This window comes from Brachypodium distachyon, chromosome 3, assembly GCF_000005505.3.
Source record: "Brachypodium distachyon strain Bd21 chromosome 3, Brachypodium_distachyon_v3.0, whole genome shotgun sequence".
NCBI classification, from domain to species: domain Eukaryota; kingdom Viridiplantae; phylum Streptophyta; class Magnoliopsida; order Poales; family Poaceae; genus Brachypodium; species Brachypodium distachyon.
In genome coordinates, this window is record NC_016133.3 from 54,690,526 (window position 1) to 54,715,142 (window position 24,617).

The following is a 24,617-nucleotide window of genomic DNA, read 5'->3' on the forward strand; positions in this document are numbered from 1 at the left end:
ATGCGCAGCTCTAGGCGCATGACGTGGCTGACATGTAGGATTTGGGCCCACAAGTCAGGCGACGACGTGGCGTTGCCATCTTACAGAACAAGGCTAAACATGCGTGACACACGTCTGCTGCTGGTGGCGGCGCCACAACTCCTTCCCTCCTTTCTCTCTTCATCGCCGATGAACTCCTGGTGCAGGCGGTTAGGGTTGGCGGCAAGGGTTTTCTGTAAGATGGCAACACCACGTTGTCGTCTCACTTGTGGGCCCAAATCCTACGTGTCAGCCACGTTATGCGGCCAGAGTTGCGCATACAGTTGAGAGACCTGGGATGAACCACTTAACAAACAGTGAGGACCCAAATGTGCATTTTCAAAAATTAGGGACCTATTTGACACGTTCGCGAAAGAATAGGAACCTCGGGTGCATTTTACTCTTCCTACTATTGCTCCGTCCAACAAAGGATTCTCAACTTTGATTAAATTTGGATGCATTTATACACTAAGTCATGTCTAAATACATTTAAATTTTGATAAACTTGAGACATTTTTTATTGAACGGAGAGAATAGTACAAGAAAGCATGTACCTAGACGCAATTCTTGAATCTTAGTGGGGCCAGGGCTCATGCTGGTGAGCTGGTCCCCCTGCCGGCCTGCCCCCACTGCATGGCGTGCGTGCAGATTCAGCCAGATATGGGTAAAGTTTGAGATCGATTCTGGTTTAGCTGCACGTGCTGCAGATGTGTAATTTGTGATTCTCGGAAGTAGAAACTGGAGTACTCCGTACACAAAACAAGCCAGCTTTTGAAAAGATGATCGTTTAATTACTCCTTCCCAACTTTCCCATGCACACTACAGTCTACAGGTTGGGCGCGATCCAAGAGAGCTCGGACGTGCATTGAGGCGGCGCCAACGGTCACGGGGGTGAATATCGCAGAGCAGCTCCAGAACGTGTCAGCAGTGGGTGCCGTCGTCGACAGCGTTGTATGGAAATACTACTCCGAATCGATGAGATTCCGTCATTCCGTGGATGGTTGACAAGGGTGCGCCCAATGTATTGGTGTCATGCAGTCAGCGAACAAACTCTGATTCCGCGCGCAAAAGTGCTGAAACTAACAACAATTAAAAGGAGAAATAGATGGACCCAAAATTGGTTTTTCATTATTCTTGTCTCAAATTTGACTAAATATGAATGTATCTATTTCTAAAAAATATCTAAATACATGTAATATTTCGATAATGATTTTTTTTTACGAAATCTCGCCAAGCTCTGCCCATGCATTTCATTAAGAAAAATAGAGTGGCTCCGTTTATAAGGGAAACCGAGCCGAAAACCGTGACAAAAATTATGAAACGGATGGAGTATATATTAGCCGTCTTGTTCTAAAAAAATGGTTTCTGTTATCCAAACTGTCTCCGAGTCCGAGAGAAAGAGTGAGACGACACCTACAGGTGCAGAGAAGGAAAACGGGAACCAGTGAACCACCACTGGAGCGAGCTAGCTAACCTCTTCCTGTCTGCCTCACACCGTTAATTCCTTCTTCCGACCAGCGAAAATCTTCCCCCATGAGGGAGGGAAGCTCCATTGCCCCACCCTCGTGCCAATCCATAAATATCTACTACGGAGTACTACTGTAGTATAACATTATTGGAAGCACATTTTTCAAAAAAAAAACACACATTATTGGAAGCATATCCAATTATCCATAAGGCAAGAGTGGAAGATGGAGAGTCCCGAAGTCAGTCCGACCTCTCGAGAGCGACAAGAGCGAGCATGCCGACATTGGACTGGACCCGGGATTGAAAAGAAAGAAATAATAAAGAGGAAGCAGCGGTCATGATCGGATCGGAATGGAAAAGGAAATCAAAGACAAGGAACGGAGAGGCAAAGTCAGACAGGGGCACAGGGCCAACGCGAGACTCAGTAGTAAATTGGCGGCGGCGCGCGGGAAAGGGGGTGGTTGGACTCCGCTTGGGGTCAGAAGAACTGAGAAGAGGGCAAAGGGGAAACAAACACGTGTGGCAATGTCACACTGCACGCGGCAGACAAAAACCCCCAACGACTTCCTCCCCCCTTCCTTCTCTTCCGTTGGCCAGGCTCTTTTCTCTCTCACACACACAAAACGTACCTTGGCCTTGGCCTTTGGCCTAGCTGATCGATTGATTCTTCAGTCGTCACTGCTCTCTTGTCTTCCCTGATCCTTTCTTCCTCGAGAAGAAGCGAGAGGAAACCCGATTCCCCTGCGCCCGCCTCCAGTCAACCTAGCTCGGCGGCGCCCGGCGGCTGAGGCTCCATCGTCCCATCTCGATCAGGTGATTTGTTCACGCCGCCCAGTTTCGTTCTGGGATTTCGATCCGAATCTGCAGTGTGCGAAACGGGGTGTTCTCTGCAACCGATGATCGCAGCAAGTTGCAGATTATTTGTCTACTGAACCTTTTTTGTTTTGTTTTGTTTTTGGGGGGTCGTATTTATTTGTTTGTTTGTTTGTTCCAACGGCCGATTTTTAGGTTGGTGATCTGCCGCGCCTCGGTTCGAATTGTTTTGGGGGGTTTTCTTGTTTCTCCTGCCGATTTTTAGGATTTGTTCGGGGGTTACGTTACCGGCTATAGGGTGCTGCCGCCTGGGTCCGGGATTTCTGGTGGGGATTTGTTCGCTTCTCAAATCTTGAGTTTGCTTGTTCCGTTTATATTATTTATATATAGCTATATCTCCGTCGCTCGCTGCCTTTTCTTCTCATCTCGCCGGAATTCATGTTCTGATCCTTCACCCTCGTCCGGAATCTCGATTAAATTTCAACTCTGCTTCGTTCTGGTAAACTCTTGCTTTGGTTTAGCTTTTTTTTCCTCTTCTGCTGATTTTTATCTGTCCTCGGTTGGTTTCTCCCTCTTTGTTTCTGAATCTAAAGCGATGTTTGATCGATTGGATGCCTTAATTTGTTGCTCACGTAATGAAGTTCGTTTCACATCTGTTTCAAAATTCATGGGATGGCGATGCAAATTCGCAGTTCAGCACTGACGCTGCATCTTTTTTTTGCAGATCAATCAGGTGAACCGGGATCCCCTCCGGGTTGCGAAGAATGGCCGGCGGTGGCACGAGCATCAGGAAGTATGTTGGCGCCCTCAAGGACTCAACGACCGTTGGCATCGCCAAAGTAAACAGCGATTATAAGGTAGTATAATTTATAACAATTACCATCTCTGTTTTCTACCGGTGATGCTAAGATTTCTTCTAGCCTTTTTTTTTAATAATATTGCTATGCTCTTTCTAACAACAGCGAATGGACATCGCTATTGTCAAGGCCACAAACCATGAAGAGACTCCTGCAAAGGAGAAGTACATAAGAGGTAACAAATTCTGCTTTCTCTGCACAAGAACAGTAATTTTGATTGAAGGATAAGAATACTGATTTTCCACCATGGTTCTGATCTTCTACTTGTTCCTGTTTTCAGATATTTTTCAGCATCTTTCTGCAGGGAGGGCTCGGGCAGATGTAGCCTACTGTATTCGTGCCCTTGCTAGACGTCTTTCGAAGACCCGGAACTGGGCTGTATGTCTACTGTAAACTTTTTGACAATCATCATGATATATATAATAGGCTGTTATTTTTATGCCCATTTTAAGTGGGTGGATGGAATCTATGCATATCATGTCGTTCGAAAGAAGTATCTCGCTCATGCAAAACCATTAAGAAACATGCGCATATTTTTTTTTGCCAACTTTACTTATGTTTTAAGATAATGAGCTGATCTGATCCAGCTTCCGCAATTCTCCATGCTATCGTTTCTGCTGAGGTCTATGTAGCTGAAATCAAGTTGCTGGTTTTACCGGTCTATCTATATCATTTATTGTCCCACAAGAGTTATTAAGAGTTATCAGGAAAAGAGTAAAAATGTACCAGAGGTCCTTATTCTTTCGTAAAAGTCCCAAGTTAGTTCTAATTATTTAAAATTGCACCCGATTGTCTCATAAATGGTTCAGCGCAGGTCATATACTGGTTCGGGCACGGACGTGCAATTTGACCCCACATATCAGGTGCCAAGGACATTTTTTTTCAAAAACCTCCTTCCTCCTTTCTTTCCCCGTGCCCCTCTTCTCCTTGTCTGCTCTCCTCCTCTCTTCTCCACGAAAGACCCCTGTCGCCGGAGTTGGGGAAGACGCGATGCTAGGCGGAGCTCCGGTGGTCGAGGTCGCTCTACAGCGGTCTCTCGTCGAGGCGCCAGCACAGGGGGAAAGATGGTTGCGGCATCGACGTAGATCCGGCGGCGGAGCCCGCTGGCGACGCAGAGCTTGCGGCGGGGGCGAGGATCTCCGACGCGGGGGCGCTGCGGATAGAGAGAGAGAGAGAGAGAGAGAGAGAGAGAGAGACGGGGGGCGGCGGCTCGGGATTCGCGCGGTTGGCGCGCTGCTTCTGCGCGTGGCTTCGTGGTGCTGTGGCTCGGAATCGACGACGTGGGCCGCGGCGGCACCCAGCCGGGGTCGGGGAAGACGAGCGCGCGGCGCAGTGGCCACGGGTACGCGCGGGGTCAGGCGCTCGCGGGGGAGGACGCGGGGCTGTGCGGTGGGATCGGGTGGAGAAGAGAGGAGGAGAGCAGAGGAGGACATGTAGTACGACGAGCCGCCCGTGTCCCAGCTTCCCGCCGTCAGCCTGCCAATTCACTGAAGAAGTCATATCGTTTGCACAAGAATTGAGCCGATTCGCCAAGGGGCCAGTCCATCATGCCGCCCTGATCGCTGAAGGCCGGCGTGCGCTTCGGGGGTGTCCGTCTTGCGGCCGCTGATGCTTCCGCGTGTCGCGGCGCAGGGAAGCCGAACTGCTCGTTGACGATTGACCAGTCGGGGAGGCTCTCGACGCCCGGCTCAGCGGCCCGGCTGAAGTCACCCTCTCCATGGAGGCAGTAGTCTCCTGCTCGTCCAGGCTGACCTGCACGACCGTGAGGAGGAAGCGGCGGTGCGTGGCCGTGTGCATGGCAACGTCGCTGCCCCGGCAGAGCAGCACCCGGTCCTCCAGGCAGAAGAAGTAGGCGTGGCATACCTGGAGAACAAGAGATCAATCAATCAGTACCAAAATTACCAATCGTATGCAGCAACGCTTGCACATGGCGGCTTTTGTGGAGAAGAGAGAGAGCAGAGAAGGAGATGGGGCACGGGGAGGAGCAAGGAAGGAGGCAGGGTGTTTTTTGCAAAAAAATAGTCCACCTTGGCACCTGACGTGTGGACCCAGATAGCCATGTCAGCAGTAGCTACTCGTCCGAACCATCATAGGACCTACGCTGAACCACTTACGAAACAATTGGGACTCAAACGTGCAGTTTTAAAGAATCAGGACTAACTTGGGATGTTTACGAAAGAATTAGGACTTCTGATGCATTTTACTCTTAGGAAAATATTGCATGCATTACCATTATCTAGGGAACTGATATGTTTTCTCGTTAACCAAAGACGCATGGGGCTTATTATTGATGAACTTTTCATTTTTAATATTTATTTTTCAGGTTGCGCTGAAGACACTAATGGTCATACACCGTGCCCTTCGCGAGGTTGATCCTACTTTCCGCCAAGAGCTCATTAGTTATGGAAGATCTACTGGCCATATGCTCCACATGTCCTATTTCAAAGATGATTCTAGTCCAGAAGGTACTAGTTGCTAACTTTGCCCTGGTCCTGTATCTAGGATATATTGAAACTCCTCATGACATGTTGTTATCCTTGCAGCTTGGGATCATTCTGCATGGGTGCGCAATTATGCTTTATTTTTGGAAGAGAGACTTGAATCTTTCCGTGTGCTGAAATATGACGTCGAAGTGGATCCGTTGGTATGTAATCTAATGCAAGTTTGATTGGATCACCCATATAGTGTCACTGTTTGTTTGTTTGCAAATATTATTTGGTAGCTAAGTTTTAAATATGCTTGATTTCAAAGTCATGTAAGCGACAGAGATAAAGGATATAGGCTGCCGCTAGTATAAAAAAAACATTGGACATCCTTGATTTCTTCTTCAACAACAAAACTACATTCTCGATGGTACACTACATGAACATAGTCAAACCTCATGCTAACCTAGTTATGTGCGTGCATTATATTCATGATGGATCAAAAAATTGGTTATGGTGTCAATTGTCCACTTCAGCATCTTATATGTGAAAATTATTATACCCACAGGGAACTCGTGATCTTGATATAACTGGCTTGCTTGAGCAACTGCCAGCATTGGAGCAGCTTCTTTTTCGCTTACTGGGTTGCGAGGTGATTCATTACTTTGTTATTCTGCACCAAAATGAATCAAATTCAATGTTTTTGAGGTTTCATGACATTTGAGTGTGCATTGCTTACTTTTGGTATATATTTTCAGCCACATGGGTCATCACGTTATAACACCATAATCCAGCATGCTTTTTCAATGGTGAGGATTGAGAACATCTGTGAGTACTATACTTTTTAATACTGGTGATTTCAGCATTCCTTGACTTTATATTGCGTGTAAATGAAGGTCGCTCTGGAGAGTGTCAGGATCCATACAGCTATCAATGATGGTATACTCAATCTGGTTGACAAGGTGCCGATCATTTGCTTGTTGTTTAAAATGAGTTTGTACATACATTTTATTTTTCCTTGACATCTTTCTGCACGATGCAGTTCTTTGAGATGCAAAGGGATGATGCTATTAGAGCCCTGGACATATATAAAAGAGCAATTAATCAGGTTAATCACTATTTTTTCTATTGGTCAACTAATTTTCTCTACATTTGATTGGTGTTCTAAAACACGTGAAGTTTAGGCTAAGTGGCTGCTGAATTACTCGGGTGTTTTTCTGTACTTATCATCAATTTTGGGTATTACAGGCACGGAAACTTTCAGACTTTTATGATACATGTAAAAGCATACATATTGGTGGGCGTGGCGAGAAGTTGTTAAGAATTGAACAGGTTTAGCTGGCATTCCCACTACTACTTGTATGTTCTTCGTTATTCTCCTAACATGAAAAGTTTGCTGATAGTCTATTCGTAACACGTACAGCCTCCTGCGTCATTCTTGCAAGCTATGGAAGAGTATGTGAAAGAAGCTCCCCTTGCTCCAAGAACTCAGGTTTGGAACTACTAAATGTCAATGATGGGTGATGCTTCTCACAGTTCAGTTAGTATCCTGGTATTTTGAAAATTAGGAGCCAACATAGTTTTCTATAGAAGACAATTAAGAAAAAATTGTGTTGCAAAATGAAGCTTTCGATTATTTCAGTTGACTACATGAGTTTTATTCAGTATTCTATTTCCTCCATGGTAATATTTTTAGGACATCTTATTTCTTTCTAGGCTGTTGTACTAGCAATAGAGGACATAAGAAAACCAGAAGAGGAAGAAGCATCAACCTCACCTCCTCCTCCAGTATCAACTTCAGAACAAGAAGCTGAACCAGAGCCAGTTAAAGAAGTCGCACCCAGAGCTGAGCCAATAGATTTGCTGGTAATTTTCCATGTTACTGCAGCATGCTAACATCAGATTATTTTCAGTCAGCCTAACATTTCCATCTTACTTGGCAGGGGATGGATGAACCTATCTCTGACACATCTGAACTAGATCAAAAGAATGCTTTGGCCTTAGCAATTGTTGTTCAACCAGGTACATGTATCTTGCAGTTGAACCTTTGTAATCAAGTTCACCATGTGAAAGAAATCAGGCAGCAAAATGCATGCGCTTATTCTCTCTCTTCTTCGCAGATAACGCAGCTAAAGATCCTTCTAGTTCTGAAAAGATGTCCAGTAGCTGGGAGCTGGCACTCATCACCTCCCCCAGTTCAAACGAACATACTGCTACTTCAAGCAAATTGGTGTGTATTTCAAACAATTACCTACTGCTCCTTAATCACCAATTCCTCCCTCTGAAACCAAACTGAAATTTTCTCGTGCTTCAGGCCGGTGGACTGGACCTGCTCAGCCTCGACAGCCTGTACGATGATGCGCAGCGGGGCACGCAGCAGCACGCGAGCTACAACCCCTGGGATCAGCAAGCCGCCCCAGTGGCATCATCAGCTCCGATGGCAATGACGATGATGCAGCAGCAGCAGCCGATGAACAACTCATTCTACGCCTCTGCGCATCACCAGCAGCAGCAGGCTTTCATGCTCCAGCAGCAGCAGCAGCAGCAGCAGGCCTTCATGCTCCAGCAGCAGCAGCAGCAGCAGTATCAGCAGCAGTACTACCAGCAGATGATGATGATGACTGGACAACAGTCTGTTCATCATCAGGCCTCTTCCAATCCTTTTGCCGGCTCGTACATGCCCAGCAGCGGCCACCCTTATGGTCAGCTCCATGCCCGCAACACGTACACTGGAACGGGGATGATGTAGAGATGCTTGGTTTTTTGCATTACATTTTTTCAATTTTTTTATGGGAATTGGACAGAATCCTGTGTGTAGTTAAGTGAGCGTATAGCCGTTGAAGTTTTCTCCCGGCTGTTCATCAGGAGTCAGGAATGGATGGTTTTGCTTGTGGATGGGTGGTCTTCCATGAAAATTGTATGCGACTCAAAAGAGGGGCAGAGATTCATATGACATTGTCAGTGCGAAATGGTCTTAACTGAGCAACTACAGTCAGAAACCAAAAGACAGTACTGTACCCTTTTTGTTTTCCTTTTTGAGAGATGTGTAGAAAAAACAGAAGATTCAGAACGATGCATCGCGTCCAGAGTCTTCAGACATCAGAACGCTAGGTAAAGAGACAGGATGCAGCCATCAGCTCTGTGTGACGTGTATACCTAATATAGGTGGCACGCAAGGAGCACATCGATGGAAGACCAGATCAGGAACAGAAGAAAAAACGCACTAGCAGCAGAGAGTATTTACATTCTACTGATCGAGCAATGCTCCATCCAATCGTACTGTGGCTATTCACAAGTATCACTGCAGGAGAGCTCACGAGAAGAGACGAATGGTTTGCCCAGGATCAGAACGCGACGCTACTGTACCCGTCGTCCTCGCCGTTCATCTGGATGAACCAGAGGATGGCCAGCCCGAAGACGGCGAAGGAGGAGAGCTCCATCGTCAGCGCGCCCCACCCGATGACGCCAGCGTGCTTCAGGATCGACGGGATGGCGATGCTCCCCACCACCGACGCGCCCGTCAGGAACTTTGTGAAGTTCACCCACCTGCAGATGTGGTATCACAAGTTCACAACACATGAACATTAGAAATGCATGAACATCGATTAACTTTGCCAGATCAGAAGAATTTAAGACATGTAATAAGGAATGTTTTCTGTAATAAATTAGCCATGGATTGAAATCAAATGATGGACTCAGGACCTTTGTCAGAAAACTATGCATAATTTGAGAACGGTAAAAGTTGCAATTTGTGCCACTAAGGTCAGGAATATCTTTGGGAGTAAAAATGTGTTCTGTTTTTTTACAATTGTGGTTAAGAATGAAGCAACACTGGCTACCAGGTAAGGTAGGGAAGGATGACCACTTACCCATCTCCCTCATTAGACATGATTGACGGAGAATCGGAGCCCAGGAAAAATATGAGTGGCATTGGCAGTATAAGGTACATCAGAACTGCACAAAATGCCATTGATTGCTTACATATTCCTGAGCACAATTTTCACATAAAGGTTTGGCAAGGTAAAAGAAAATCTCTAACCTGTTAACATTGGCCACCAGTTGTTGTATAGAGCACAGGCCTGACATAGAACAAGTCACAGAGGATTAGACTACAATGAAAAAGGATAAATAGCTAGTGCCAAGATGTTAAATTTTGAAGCCTTACCAAAATCTGCAATACAATTCCACCAGACACCAATATTGCAAGGGCAGCAAGTCTTCCACTGTGCAAACATGTTCTCATGCTACGAGATAACGCCATAGTTCTCTTTGTTGTTCTTCAGATACAATTTCTGGAATGGAAGAAAGGCAGATGAGCAAAAGTACATTACAGGCATACTAGTCTGTAACAAAACAGCATGATCTCGAACTAATGAATTGCCAGCTCCATATGATTTGTCGAGGCGGAAAGAGAATAATGACTGAATCAAAACCATATCATTTGTTACTGCACAATAATCTATCTAGATTAATGCTCACGACATGTATAAACAAACACACAACCAGTCCCTGTTTTTAGTGTGCCTTGGACAAATGAATTGCTAGCTCCATCAGATCCACACTTGATTGCAGGCTTGGAGGCGGCAGCTGGCGAAACAACAGCCATATTTAATGCAGCAAAAGCAAAGTCATCCAGAGCAAGTGGGCTGTAGGCACTGGGCAGGATCGAATTTTGTGATCGGCGTACTGTGCTGAGTGCTGACTCGAAGAATTGCTTGTAAAGAAAGAATGATTTCATTCCATGATTTTTCACGCGCATCCCAAAGTAAATTCTCCCCCTGGAAGAGGGAACGAAAACATAATTGGCTACCGAATTCTGGTACGGGACAGCAGCCACGCATCTAACAATTCGATCACGATACCTACAGAACAGCCCAAAGCAACACCCCCTCTCCAGTTCTCCAATTAATCACGAAGCGTGATCCAGATCGGATAGATAGGTCCTAACAGAGTATTTCTAAATTCTAATCGATTCGACGAAGGCGGAGGCAGGGAGCGGGGGAGGGGAGGGGGGGGAGGTGGATGCGAGTACTGACCGGGAAGTGCGTGCAGAAGAAAACAGCACCCGCGGCCGCCGCCACCGCCGCGCGATGATGAGGAGCGCCGCGGAGGGGACGAGGGGTCTCCGGCGCAGTGGCCCCGCGGAGAAGAAGAAGAAGAGAGCTGGTGGATTCTGGAGCGATTGGAGAAGGGCTGGTGGTGGTGGTGGTGGTGTGGACGTCACGCCGGGCTTGATTAGCTGTCAGGTTTAACAATAAATTGAGTTATGCCGTAATCTTAATCCTAACTGTGAGAGGGACGTGACATAAATAACCTCGCGTCTACATCGCCTGTGTGTGCGGTGTGCCAGTGTGCCCCCTGTTTAGTTCCGGATCCAAGTATCCAACTCCTCTCCTGTTTCCTGCAAATTTCAAATATGAATAACTTTTTTAAAGAAATCAAATACAGTATGAAGAATTTGACTAAATATCACGCTTCTGTTTCAAATCCCACGCTTTCTATCCGGAATAAGCCCTCGGAATACATACAGGATACAGCCGAGCTCGGTCGTTTCCGTACTTGCACGTCCTGCAGGAAAAAAATCAACAGACATGGCAAGCAAGATACGGGGAGCAAAGAACTAGACACGACACTAGCATAGCACTCGTTCCAGAACAACACCAGACAGACCGGTTCCCTAAAACATACAGTAGCAAGCAAAATGTAGAAAATAAAAGCCTCCCTCCAGCAAGGCAGCAAACAGCAGGGAAACCAACCGGTTCAGGCATGACGTCGACCGAGACCATTCAGGAAAACGAGCAAATGTTCTACTCCCTCCGTCCAATAAAAAAGTCTCAAATTTGTCAAAATTTAGATGTATTTAGACATGACTTAGTGTATAGATGCATTCAAATTTAGTCAAAGTAACGTGGCTACGAGTGGCGGGGATGCCTGGGGCAATTGGGGATGTAGCCCCAGGCCTAGAGCAAAAACGAGGTAAATTTGTCTTTTGAAAATCCAAAAGTTCATTCAAGTTTAGTGCATATGAGTATTTAGCCCAGGCGCAAGCCTCTGCTGGCAACGCCCCTGCGGCTACGATATGGTGACACTTAAACCTTACTCCAACTGCATCCAAGCAAGTCAGCACGACAAATTACATCTTGTGTTCATACGAACTGAACGAGACAGGGACATAAACTCCGAATGGGACGTAGAGAAGGTCGTTCCAGGTAGGCCAAAACGCAGCAACTAACTTCATGGGCTTCATGGCGACGGGGAGATTCAGGGGAATAAACTTCCAAATGACGAATGAACAACAGCGCACCAGCTGAACTGCCTGCTCGAAACTGAAGCCTGTATAAACAACAGCAAAAGCACGGTGAGGCAGCACATGAAAGTCCAGACTAGAAGAAGTGGGATGGCACGTTTGAGGATTAGCGAGAGGGAACCAAAATGCAGGAGGATGCGATATTAACATGAAACCGAGCATTAAGTTTTAACTTAATTTTGATAGGCAGACGTCTCAGTAGCATTCTGACCATTTACCTGACCTTCGAACAACCAAAGAGCGACTCAGTTAAAACTGTCCCAGCATGAGGACTAAAGTCTTCCTAGCTTCAGTGATGCCTCATTAGGCATGGGCCAAGCATTAAGTTCCTATTTCGTACTTTTGGTTGCAGAGCTAAGCTATGTTACATGCCCTTTCTCTGTTGTCACCATAGGCACCTTGCTGTAGTTACCAAGCACATGTCACAGCTGTAGTTAATTGTGGCCCCAGCAAATCAGTGAGGATAATAGCATCAATGACTCGATGGCACCCTTTAAGGTGCAACATTGTGGCTGCCAGTTATTGTATGGTGTCATTGTGGGCTAAAATGATGTAAAAATGGTGCTCAGAAATGTATTATGCGATGCTGGTCAGGTCTAGCTTTAGATTTTTATCAAAATAAAAATGTACAGACTTTTTGTGAACTTAAAAAAAAAAGACGATTGAAGAGTGGTAATGGTTACTTACAGGCAGAAAAGTTCTATTGGATGTTAATTTGCTTAGACAGTACACCATGGATACGGATGTTAATTTGCTTAGACAGTACACCATGGATACGGAGGATCTTTAAAATACGGTGGAACCTTGCATCTTCCTTCACTTGGCATATGATTTTGACTACCTTGAGATGCTTCAACAGCAAGGGTTGTTCCTTTTGGTTACATCTTTCATCTGTTTCCATCACATGCTACAGAAATATTTACTCAAGTCAGCATAATGCACATGGCAACTTGAAATACAAAAGCTATCATCCTTGGAGAATATATACCTCAGGGTATCCAAAATGAAGATCAAGTGTAAGCGTCTCTAGGATTGGAGAGTGTTGGAGAAAGCTAACTAATCCAATGAAGTCATCAACCACACACCAGTCACTGAGAAACAATGTTTTTAGCTTGCTAAACATAGGGCACCATTTCAAATCATTTCTGAACATAAACTGGAAAAAATGAGGAGCGTTAAATAGCAATTCAAGGTCTAACTTCAGAATATAGAAGTACATTTTTTTTTTGAGAAACAGTAGTACATGATTGATAAGCTTTCTGCAGGTTATCTTTCACGGTAATTAAGTTTAAGAAGATACGGGTATTTACGTCTCATGCTGGACTTGGCAAGTTTCTGGTATACTCAGAAATACAACTGAAGCGTTGCGTGTAAACTGGTTCACAGATTCATCTCAATTATATGCACTTTGAATGGTATAATCGGCTAAAGAATTAAGTACTGGTAAGCATAATTTACCGCCATTCTCACAACTCACAAGTCACAAACCACTATAGGGGATGTCGGATGAGTAAATAGAAACATGAAGATAAAAATGTGAATCAGTAAGAACATGCAATGCACATAAGGAGCTTGTTCAACATGCTTCTATTGATGAATAATTGGACACAAGCATACATGTGAACTAGCAGATGCCAAACAGAAATAGGAGTTAGCAAAAGTGTGAGCATACCACATTAGGATGAGATGCTGTCAACTCCAAATTTGTAGCGCCGGATAAACCTTCAAGAACCACAGAACAGTTGCTGTTACCAGGGTGACCATTGCATCCCGTACATTTTGGATTACCACCACAGTAAATGTAACAAAGATCCCTGCAATCCTTTCCAAGTGTAATAGATGCTGTTACCAGTGATGGCATTCTATCAAGCAAAGGAGTCAAACCCCAAAAGTCGCCTAGTTTCAAGCCAATGAGATGTGGGGTAGAAATACGAGTGCAGGATCCCGACTGAGTACATCCACCATTGATGTTAAGATGCCGTAAGGATGGGGAGAAGATATTCTCGAAGATGCCACAATTTTCCATCTCTAGCTCCTCTAGCACCTGACATCTTGAAAAATCTATAGAGCAATCCCAAAACCAAATATGACAAAGCTTTAAGCTCTTCAGGTGCGAGGAGACGAAGGTCATGTTTTCTGCATGAGACCGAAAAGAAACACGTAGCACCTGGACTTGACAGGACAGAGCATACTGGATCGACAACAGCATGCTTTGGAATACCTCATCATTGTTCTGCATGTAGTTGGAACGGATCTCACATTCATGCATAGGTGCTGGATCGCGGAGGCGTAGCAGCTCGTCAACAAACCTACTAAAGCTATGTACGCTGTGGTAGCTTTCAATGTCACCGATGCGCAGGGCGGGCACGGACTTCCAGAGCGCGCGCCAACGCTTGGCAAGCACGCAAGTTCGCACGGCGTCGCGTGAGAGCAGGAACGACATCATGTACTGGAGGAGCTCGTCCGGGAGGGTGCTGATGCGGTCCTCGTGGCCGGCCACAGCCGTTTCCATGCTTTGCCTCTTCGTGCTTCGCCAGATGGACATTTCGTCGAACAGGTGGCCTGCGCCGAAGCTGCGTGCCGTGCTGCCAGCTATTGGACAGTACACACGGTGAGCACGCGACAGCAACCAGTTATCGAGGAAAATGGACATAAAATTTGACGACGACGCCGACCGAAACCTCCTCTTCCTCCGTCAATTCATCTCGGTTCTCGATTGGTATTCTCACTTCTCAGTTCTCACTTCTCAGTTGGTAGGACTGGGGGATAGAAAGGTGAGGGGGGAGACTGGAGGAATTTTCGGAAAGAAGGCGATCTTGCCAATGATTGAAAAAATATTTACAAAACGGTGGCCTCCGAATTATAGCTGGCCACCGGGCAAGGTTTTACGGAGTATTTTAAAAACCTGCCGGCAATGTGGCCTGGCCTGGCATGAAGTTAAATGGGCCATGCCGGCCCGTATTGGGCTGTGCATGGGCCTCGGCCTCAATCCCGTGGACTAGTACGGCCCGTTTAGTATTTTTCTGTTTTTTTTTACATTTTTCTTTGTATTTTGTATGGTGCGGTGAGACGGAGGCTGGCGCTACAGAAAATCTATACCAATCTATACCAACATATTAAACTAGCAGGTGTGTCCGTGCTTTGCTACGGAATCCGATGGCTGGAATCAGCTGAAAGGGGGTACGCAAGTGGTTGGCGAAGGCTGGGAAGGTCGGGATGCTTAGGGTGCTGGGGGATGCGGTCATGTGGCTGCACCGGGTTGCGAGGTCTAGTGAGGAGTTGACGCGGCGGGCAGAATGGAGCAAGCGGCTCATGGCGCCGTCAAGGTCGGCCGTCTCCCACGAGTCCGGCGGTTGGCGGCGGTGGAGGTGGTGGGAGAACAGGTGAAGCGGGCGGCGACGTGACGGCTTTGCTCAGAGTGTTGTGGCGTCGGTTGGCATCGGTTGTAAGACGGAGGAGGAGAAATCAGGCTGGGGGTGGAGAGGGAGGCTCGGGCATGGGCTCACGCGGGCGCGGTGGCGTCGGTCGTAAGGTGGAGGAGGAAGAATTGTGAATAAGACGGGAATCAGAGAAAATAACGGGAAGTGGCATATTTGTTGTAATTTTAACAAAGTTGACCTACCGCGTCCATGGCAATCACCACCCACTCCAATTTAATAGATAGTAATAGATTGGAGTTGGTGGTGATGGTACAGTCGCGGCGGTACGTCACTTCACCGAAATTACGAATCTGCCACCAATGTCTCCACGTGTCTTTTAATCCCGGCTCCTGCAGTCCTCAAGCGCAGAAAAAACACGTACCACCCAAAAAAAATAGAGCCCTCCTCGCTCCTCCTCCTCTCCTACGAATCTCACCCCCACCCCATGCCCGATCAGGATCTCGCCCACGCCCGCCGCCGCTCTTGTCGCCTCCACCAGGTCGTGCGCGTCGGCGGCGTCCGTGTGCGGAAGGCGGCTGCGGACCCACGGCTCCGACCGCCGCCTCCACCGGCTCGTGCACGCCGGTGGCTCCCCGCGGGACTTGGACGGCGATGGGATGAGCCTGAGGCCGAGATGGTGGTGACCTTGCGCAAGGCAGCAGGGACCGCGTTGGCGCGAGCCATCAGTGACCCTTCAGACGGGCAGTGGCGCGCGGCGATCAGTGGCCGGACGCGATGTGTGGGCGACGCACAGGCGTACCTGGCGGCAAGTGGGAGCAGACGGCGCAAGGGAGTGGACGGACGGCGGGAATCTACAAGCAGGTGGCCGCGCATGGCGGCGTGATGTTCGGTGGTGGGATGAATCGGGACGGGAAGAGGAGGAGTTTGCACTCAGGGTGGATGTAGAGGATGGTCAAAGGGAGAGCGAGAAATTGGGAGAAGAGATTTGAGAAATAATGTACGGAGTAGGACTAATAGGAGAACATGGCAAAGAGAAATATATAAATAAGACATCTGAAAAAAAGAAAGTGACGAGAGTAGCCCACGAAAATAAACATATCATAAATGCATCAACATTTAATTTGACGTGCTGATACAATTTTCTGTTGTTCCGTAGCAACGCACGGGTTCTTTTGTTAGTATATATTTATTTATATTTTTATATATTAAATTTGAGTTGGTGGTGATGGTATGGACGTCGCGGTCGCGGTACGTCACCTCACTGAAATTACGTCCAATATGCCGCCTAATACCTCAGGTCCTAAAGCCGTCCGTCTTCATCCATCCTCAGCGCAAGCCCCCTCCTCTCGATCTCCCGCACGACACGAGTGCAAACTCCCGTCCTCCTCAGTCCGCACACGAAACGGATTTCCCGCACAAGAAAAATTGTTCGCACGGACACTCTGCTGGTACTTAACATACCAGAGCCGTTGGTTTAGTACCTGAGCGCCATCCAAGATCACATATTTCCATCTTTCGTCCCGAATGTTATAACACAAACCAAATTCTTTTTTTTGTGTGTGTGGGTATAACACAAACCAAATTGGATGGCTGACCAATCAATTTTCCTTTATCTACATAACAAAAAAGTGCCTTACAATGCATATCAGTGCCATTCAACCATTGTATTCATAGAGGATCAATAACCATTTCTTTACGTATGGCGGCATGGATGTGTACGAAAAAGAATTCGTAGCCCTGGTGTATGCATGACATGAACCCTCACGGACAAGAGCATGGGCTTGCCGTGGGCGGCCGGCCTCGTCCCGCAACCGCAGCTCGATCCGCAGCGCGGCGCCCACGACTAGTCATGGCCCGGGAAACACATTGCCGCCAGCCAGCCAGCCAGCCAGGCAGTGACCAAAAAAATAAATAAGCGAAGCGAAGAGCTGTAATGTAAATTAATCTCACTCCTGCATGTGCATCGTATCATCGCGGCTTTCGTGTCAAGCACACCGCCTTCTCCTCTGCATTCCCCGTCCCGTCCCGTTCCCCCTCCTCCTCGTCCGTGGACGGGAGGAGCGCCACCAGCCAGTCATCCCCCCGACGCCCGACCCACGACGGTTGACGGCTCCGAGATCGATCGATCAATCGCCGGCCGGATCGATCGGAGGAGATGGGGAAGATCCAGTACGCGGTGGTGGCGCGGGGCGCGGTGGTGCTGGCGGAGCACAACGGCGCGGGGGCGGCCACCAACGCGGGCGCCGTCGCGCGCCAGATCCTCGAGCGCCTCCACGCCAGCGGGGGAGCCGCCGCAGCCGACTGCAACGTCTCCTACACCCAGGGCCTCTTCGTCTTCCACGTCAAGCGCACCGACGGCCTCACCGCGCTCTGCATGACCGACGACGCCGCCGGACGTGAGTACATCCACGAAACATTGACGCCACGCGCATTTTTTTTTCTTGATTAATCCGCGCGTCTTCGTCGATTTGAATGTATCGCCGCGATTTCTCCCCGCCGAAAGCCTTGCACGCGGTGCGGCTGCTGTTCTTTTGTCGAAAAAGTTTAGGCAGAAGATGGATCGATCTGAACGCGATTTCTCGCACATTGTGCTATGCGGATCGAGCTCATGTGCGAATGGATGGAGTCCAAGCACGGGATTAGTCTATTGGGCGTTTTGTCATTTGTTTGATCATGCCAAATGTTGGTACATTGAGCGGCTTTGGATTGGCCATCGATAGCAATGCCCATAAAAAGTGGAGCAGCAATTCCAACAAAAGTGTGGAGTAGTTGACAAAAAGGAGATTCCATTTACTATTAGCTACTGGCCAGATCGTTGCGAAAAGTTTAATTAGCCCTCCATATCAATGCTGATTGTAGAGAAAAACATGGATAGAGATGCTACGGTATAACTCTGCCATCTTCCATGTTGTTGCAGGACGGATTCCTTTCGCGTTTCTGGAAGATATCCATGGAAAGTTTGTCAAGGCGTATGGTCGTGCTGCTCTCACCGCTCTTGCATACACGATGAACGACGAGTTCTCAAGGGTTTTGAGCCAACGAATGGACTACTACTCAAATGACCCCAATGCCGATAGCATAAATCGCATGAAGGGTGAAATGGATCAGGTATTTGGATGTGTCATTTCTCTTATCCTTCCCTTCAGTAGACCCATTGTGCGATCCTAATCTACTTTATGTAGGTCCATGCTCTCTTATAAGTTCATAAGGAATGAAATAGTCGTGGAATTGTTAGATTCCTATTCTTGCCAATTTCTGCACGTTCACTTCTTTAGCTGGAATATTTCTCTCATATAATTCAGAGGCTGTGAACTGTCTGCTACTGTTGTCCCCTGGCAGGTGCGTAGTGTTATGATTGATAACATCGACAAAGTCCTAGAGAGAGGTGATCGTTTGGAATTGTTGGTTGATAAGACCGCAACTATGCAAGGAAACACGATGCGGTTCAAAAGGCAAGCTCGTCGTTTCAGAAACACGGTGTGGTGGAGAAATGTCAAGCTCACGTTAGTAACCACTGCCCTCATTATCTTTGATTGGAAATTTTCGTTTCCATTCTTGAATTTTAACAAAACTGCTAATGGACGTAAATCATTGTACATCTCTGATTGGTACCTCTTTAGCAGCCAACCCCATCGAGTAACATCGCGGTGGAGTAAATTTTTATCTCAGATTCTTATTTCATCGATGGAGCTTCTCCCTGATTAAAATATAATTTCAGGGGTAAAAAATAGCAATGCACGTTAACTGGAAACTGGAGCAGCTTGTGAAACTTGTGGGTTTTGTTTGTTTTACTTTGACACCGATGATCTCTTACCGTGATACTTCCACTAAGTTGATTTCCATTAAGCAACTGTCTCGCATGCATATGTATGATCTGTTTTTCCTTCTTTGCAGAGCCGCGTTGATATTCATCCTCACGGTGATAATATACATCGTTCTGGTGTATTTGTGCCACGGCTTCACCCTGCCCTCCTGCGTCCGGTGAACCATGTGCACCTTCGTCCATCTCTCCCTCTACGACTCGGCTTTGTTCCGATTCCGATCCTGACTATGTCCCGGGTTCCCTGTATGAGCAGCTCCAAAAAAAAATTCTTGTATAAAAGGGGAATGAAGCTTCATGTTTTTCTTGTATAAATGGGAGATTATCGTTGCATTGGCTGATTGATTTGCTTGTTAAGGCTCCTGACTATGGTTGTAGACCATCTTCGATTTGGTGTATTGCCAAGCAAAGTACCATACAATAGCAGCAGTCAAGTTACTGATTGGTCATGCCATTAACTCAACTTAGATTATGAACGGGGATCATGAAGAGATTGAAAGGCAGAGCACCACGGCCATGGAGTCATTGATGCATCGATACCAGCCTATGGTATTCTCATTTCACTATTTTATTTCACAAGCAGGCATACGTGAAAAAAGGAGTAAGATGAAGGAAGGTAAGGTAAGGTAAGGGGCAATCGGTCATAGATTTTACAGCCGTGCGGGTACCGTGGAACAAGGAGCAAAGCAAGACCGTGCTTCGTGCAACCAGGAGAATCTGAAATACAAACTAGATTCCAAAAAAGAAAATGGTACAGTTACAAACAGCCGAATTGTTTCACAGGACCAAGTGTTCCATTTAGGCATATCTACTATTTTAGGGGAATTAAGCGTAGTAGTTTAAGCTGGATTTCTTCTTTGCTTGGACTTGGATAATGCCTTCATTGAAGTCTTCATGGATCACCTGCACAGAGCAAAGATGGGTTCAGATGTTTCCAAATGCAGTTGAACATGCTTGATGAGGAACCACATTTCTGAAAGCCAGATCAACACTACTGAGACTCAAAATTTGCTTTGGAATACCAAATCAACATAAGAAGATAAACTAAAACCATTATGATCTATTGTAGTATTGTGTATATTTTCTCAGGCTGTTCAGTTCAAGCTGACTGTACTACTCCCTCCGTCCCAAAATAAGTGACTTGGATTTGTATAAATTGTTATACAAATCCACGTCACTTATTTTGGGACGGAGGGAGTATTTGTTTATTGATCAGTTCAAAATTTGCTCTGTTGTCATTCTGTTTACTGATCCCCAGGATCCTCTTGTAGTCATTTTCCATTATCTACCAACAAACTGATACTCTTATAACGACCCACAAGGCGCGCAAGAACAAAAGGCAGCACAAACCTCTGTAGCATCTCTCCGTAGAGCAAGCATGCCAGCTTCTACACAAACAGCCTTCAGCTGTGCACCATTAAAATCGTCGGTTGAACGAGCCAACTCTTCGAAGTTGACATCAGGATGTACATTCATCTTTCTCGAGTGAATCTACAAAACATAACACAGGAAAGAAAGTTCTTTGAGTTCTGGAATAATACAGAAAAGCTAAACAGGTCAGCAATTTTTGCAACATGTCAGTTTATCACAGGTTTCAGGAGACATACTTGCAAGATCCTGGCTCTTGCTTCTTCCGTCGGATGAGGGAACTCAATCTTTCTGTCCAGGCGACCAGAACGAAGCAAAGCAGGATCAAGGATATCCGCACGATTTGTTGCAGCTATCACCTGCAAGTCACAAAACAATCCGACATTAAGATACGGACACAGAATTTTAGAACATTGATGACGTATTTATCATTTCTCAACAGTAGCCTGCTTGTGCTTGTGGCTACTCTATAGCAATCAAATACAATTCCCTTTTATCAGATCAATGCGTTAAAAACTAGTTATGTCAATCAAGCGGTCAAGCCATCAGCACAGTCAAACCGGTTATTTCTACAGGCTAAGCTGGCAAACATTCAGATTACAGAGCAAATATTAGGAGATCCTCACCTTTATCCTCTCATCACTGCTAAATCCGTCTAGCTGATTCAGCAACTCCAACATTGTCCGTTGAACCTCTCTGTCACCGCTAACTTCACTGAAGTAGGACAGAACAAGAAGCTAATCATTATTACACTGCAACAAATGCAATATCTAGTTGCATGAAGTTAATACGTTTATATTTCAGTAATAAATCAAACATAAATTCAATGAATCGTGGTGTTCATGAGATGAAATGGCTAAACCAAAATAAGAGCAGCAGCACCAAGAAAATCAATGAACTAGGTCAAGAGACTACATACTCAACCACGACACATAAACATTTTTTTCCCACAAAAGAAACAAGGAGACATTACACATTTACGCTGAAATGTTAACTCCATGCTCAACATAGAAGACAATAAGTGCAAAAAAAACAGTTCTAAATGTACCTATCAAAACGCTTTGTTCCAATCGCATCAATCTCATCAATAAAAATGATGCATGGGGCCTTCTCCTTTGCAAGCTGAAAAGCATCCCGGACAAGCTTCGCCCCGTCACCGATGAACATCTGAAACATTTCGCGAAGACCTATTAGAGGTATATTTCTATAAACAATGTAATACAATAGATCAAGGAAAGGCACAAGTCCCAGCAGCAATGCACTACAGCAAAAACACTAGAGTTAAGGATGAAAATCAACTTTCACAGCATTGCGTCCTAGTCTAAATGAAAGATTAAAGCTGGTCCATGCGATTGAAAATCAGGCAAAGCATGCAACAGTGAATGTGTTAAATGCTTGAAATTAGATGTTTTAAGAGCAATGGAATCAGCATGATATTAGTACATTTAAATGAATATTTGAATAATGCCAGGATATTGCAGATGCTGCTTTACAACTTTAACATCAAAAGTTATTTACCTGGACAAGTTGTGGACCAGCTAGTTTAAGGAAGGTTGCATTAGTTTGTGCAGCACAGGCACGAGCCATCAGCGTCTTTCCTGTCCCAGGTGGTCCATATAAAAGAACACCTTTCGGAGGACGGATTCCCAACTTCTGAAAACGGTCCCTGTGTGTCATTGGCAACACTATAGCTTCAACTAGTTCTTGAATCTGCATTACAGATTACACAGTACAAAAGTGGAACATAAGAGAGCAGATAAAAGTGAACAAAAAATGGACTGATAAAATTCCAAGAAACAACACTTAGCATAGAACAATAAATTTGGCAATCATACTGCTGTTTTCATCAGTAGTTATGTGAAGAAACTTACCTGTTTCTCAAGGCCACCAATGTCATTGTAATCCTCTGTAGGTTTTTCATCTACCTCCATTGCCTTCACACGTGAGTCATACTCTGATGGCAGTGTGTCAAGTATCAAGTAACTGTCTTTATTGACTCCAACCAAATCACCAGGCTTCAGATTGTCAGGGTCAACTAGCCCAATTACAGGAAGGAAGATAGTCTGCAATCAAGAAATGAGAAGAACAAACTATGAAGCCTTAAGATGTTTGATTCTCTACGTTGCTCAACTAGAGGTTTGATCAATTGGTATGTGAAGTGCACAGTCCATAGTCCTATGAATTCAAGGGTTGATATGGATACAACTAAAACAATTAAGAACAGGAATTTTTTTAGTGACGTAGAGGACTGAGGACTAAATTGTAACTTAACATATTCTGCAATTTGTGATCCCAGAAGAGCTTAACATGAAGAATAACAGAATATGACAACTTCAAATGAAATATGGATAAGTGGTGTTTATAGGACAGAATTTAGTTTCAAAATTTAAATCTACCTAAAATTCCACTGCTTGGTTGGCAATTGTTGGGAAAGAATCATACACACTAGGAAGACAGCCAAAGTTGCAAGGCTTAAAAAATGATTAGGTTTGCCAGAGGAGAACGGTAGACATGGTTTGAGATGAGAAAATTAGAAGGGTAAAGAGATAGCAAACGGAAGGGGATGTTACTTCTTACTTGATATCAAGACTACTAACACCTAAAACTTGGACTATGTAAACTTATTATGCCAACAGACTATTCCATCTCTTTCTTAATTATCCACCTCCTGAGCCACTGCTAGGCTACCCATGTATTACTTTCCTAGCCTCTACTGGAATCTGACTCAGACCTGAACATGGGCAACTACTGAACCATGGACTGTTTGCTTGAGTTGCAGCCAACCATAACATTTGCTTCTGTGGGTGGCACCAGCCATCGGCATGGCTGGCCATATCCACAACAAATGCATGCATATACTGCTGGAATTGACGTTGTAAACTGTAGTAGAGATCTAGGGTATCACAAAAAGTTCGAGGAGCATGTTTATTTACTTGTCTGGTGGATGTCTTGAGAACAACACATTTTCCTTTCCTCTGTGAGTCAAGGTCAATGTTAGCACCATCCTCTTCAGCTTCATCTTCAGGGTTCATTTCCAAAATCTGAAACAAGTTGGGAAAATGCATTAGTGGATTTAAAGGGAAAATGCATACAATTGAAGACTTCAGTTTTGAAGTGGGCTCGAAAGTGCAAAAGAGAGATTTTTTTGGCAAATAAGTTATCACAAAGTTATGAACAGCAACACCAACATAGACAAACTGGCATGACTGCAGAATATTAGCATTTCATGATAGCTACCACACACAAGCCTCTATCGTAACGATTTACTGTCTCCTACTCCCTCCATCCCACAATTCTTGTCGAAATATTACATGTATCTAGACGCTTTTTAAGAATAGATACATCTATATTTGGGCAAATTTGAGACAAGAATTATGGAACGGAGGGAGTATGTAATTGACAAGATTGATCACAGAAAATATAATAGGGAAATTGGTGTGCTCATTATCTAAGGTAGCAGCTGATTGTGTCTTGACAGATCAGGCTTTTCCAAGACTAGGATATAGTCACTGGCCCTTCGCTAACCAGCCGAGAGTGAAGCCCACAATTAAGCACGTCAAAAGCAAGTAGAAGGCACTAAACTGGCATCCGGAAACTAATAGAGAGTCATGACTTTGGCATCAAGGTATGGCATGTGACTAATGATACTGGATCACGAAAAGAGAAAGAAAAAAAATCCCAAACGAACCTCAACGATGTTGCCGACGAGGTACGGCAGCTGCTTGTTGAGCTTGATCTTCTCCTGGTTCTCCTTGATCTTCTCCTTGAAGTTCTCCAGCTCCAGGTTCGACCGCTGCAGCTCGTCCTATAAACCCCGCAGAAACAACCTAGATCAGACGACCCTCACTGAACAGGAACAGCGCCAGAGATCGCGGACGCGCGAGGATAGCGAGGGAGAGGGTGAGGCGCGGGCCTGGCTGCTAGGGTTTGACGGAGGTCGGTGGGGGCACTTACCTTGTGGACGCGGAGCTCGTTGTCGAGGAGGCGGGAGGCCCGGACGATGTCGTCGGTGGACATGGAGGAGAGCTGGTCGTCCTCCGTTTCGTCGACGGCCATGGGAGCGGCGGGGGCGGCGGCCGGCGCGGGGGTGGGCGACGACGACATGCTCTCTGCGGATTGAGAAGGGGAATTGCAGGCTTGGGGGAGGAGTTGATGGAGATTCCT

General features: G+C 45.9%; 5 protein-coding genes across 5 annotated transcripts; 2 read left to right on the forward strand and 3 right to left on the reverse strand.

Annotated features, from left to right (window-relative positions):
* The first annotated feature begins 1,970 nt into the window (after window positions 1-1,970).
* Window positions 1,971-8,547, forward strand: LOC100840122 (putative clathrin assembly protein At5g35200). The gene is made up of 16 exons (XM_003570289.4): window positions 1,971-2,298; window positions 3,023-3,155; window positions 3,261-3,330; window positions 3,436-3,533; window positions 5,479-5,620; window positions 5,699-5,799; window positions 6,147-6,230; window positions 6,337-6,387; window positions 6,475-6,540; window positions 6,621-6,686; window positions 6,827-6,910; window positions 7,002-7,070; window positions 7,295-7,444; window positions 7,522-7,600; window positions 7,699-7,808; window positions 7,893-8,547. Exons 2-16 carry the CDS (start codon window positions 3,063-3,065, stop codon window positions 8,325-8,327), a joined length of 1,698 nt encoding a protein of 565 aa, XP_003570337.1. The 5' UTR covers window positions 1,971-2,298; window positions 3,023-3,062; the 3' UTR covers window positions 8,328-8,547.
* A 233-nt stretch (window positions 8,548-8,780) lies between these two features.
* On the reverse strand, window positions 8,781-10,758 carry LOC100845087 (vacuolar protein sorting-associated protein 55 homolog). The gene is made up of 5 exons (XM_003570306.4): window positions 10,615-10,758; window positions 9,744-9,870; window positions 9,618-9,657; window positions 9,448-9,532; window positions 8,781-9,124 (listed from the first exon to the last, which is right to left on the reverse strand). Exons 2-5 carry the CDS (start codon window positions 9,837-9,839, stop codon window positions 8,923-8,925), a joined length of 423 nt encoding a protein of 140 aa, XP_003570354.1. The 5' UTR covers window positions 9,840-9,870; window positions 10,615-10,758; the 3' UTR covers window positions 8,781-8,922.
* Window positions 10,759-11,923: 1,165 nt separating this feature from the next.
* On the reverse strand, window positions 11,924-14,770 carry LOC104584305 (F-box/LRR-repeat protein At3g59190). The gene is made up of 4 exons (XM_014901163.2): window positions 13,558-14,770; window positions 12,874-13,041; window positions 12,573-12,792; window positions 11,924-12,397 (listed from the first exon to the last, which is right to left on the reverse strand). The coding sequence occupies exons 1-3, from the start codon at window positions 14,536-14,538 to the stop codon at window positions 12,586-12,588; spliced, it is 1,356 nt and encodes a 451-aa protein (XP_014756649.1). The 5' UTR covers window positions 14,539-14,770; the 3' UTR covers window positions 11,924-12,397; window positions 12,573-12,585.
* Window positions 14,771-17,206: 2,436 nt separating this feature from the next.
* Window positions 17,207-19,529, forward strand: LOC100844780 (vesicle-associated membrane protein 711). The gene is made up of 4 exons (XM_003570305.4): window positions 17,207-17,661; window positions 18,183-18,373; window positions 18,605-18,768; window positions 19,160-19,529. The coding sequence occupies exons 1-4, from the start codon at window positions 17,421-17,423 to the stop codon at window positions 19,248-19,250; spliced, it is 687 nt and encodes a 228-aa protein (XP_003570353.1). The 5' UTR covers window positions 17,207-17,420; the 3' UTR covers window positions 19,251-19,529.
* Window positions 19,530-19,687: 158 nt separating this feature from the next.
* Window positions 19,688-24,617, reverse strand: LOC100840734 (26S proteasome regulatory subunit 6A homolog). The gene is made up of 10 exons (XM_010237629.3): window positions 24,408-24,617; window positions 24,142-24,258; window positions 23,387-23,494; window positions 22,325-22,516; window positions 21,972-22,163; window positions 21,502-21,620; window positions 21,080-21,167; window positions 20,693-20,812; window positions 20,436-20,576; window positions 19,688-19,988 (listed from the first exon to the last, which is right to left on the reverse strand). The coding sequence occupies exons 1-10, from the start codon at window positions 24,555-24,557 to the stop codon at window positions 19,911-19,913; spliced, it is 1,305 nt and encodes a 434-aa protein (XP_010235931.1). The 5' UTR covers window positions 24,558-24,617; the 3' UTR covers window positions 19,688-19,910.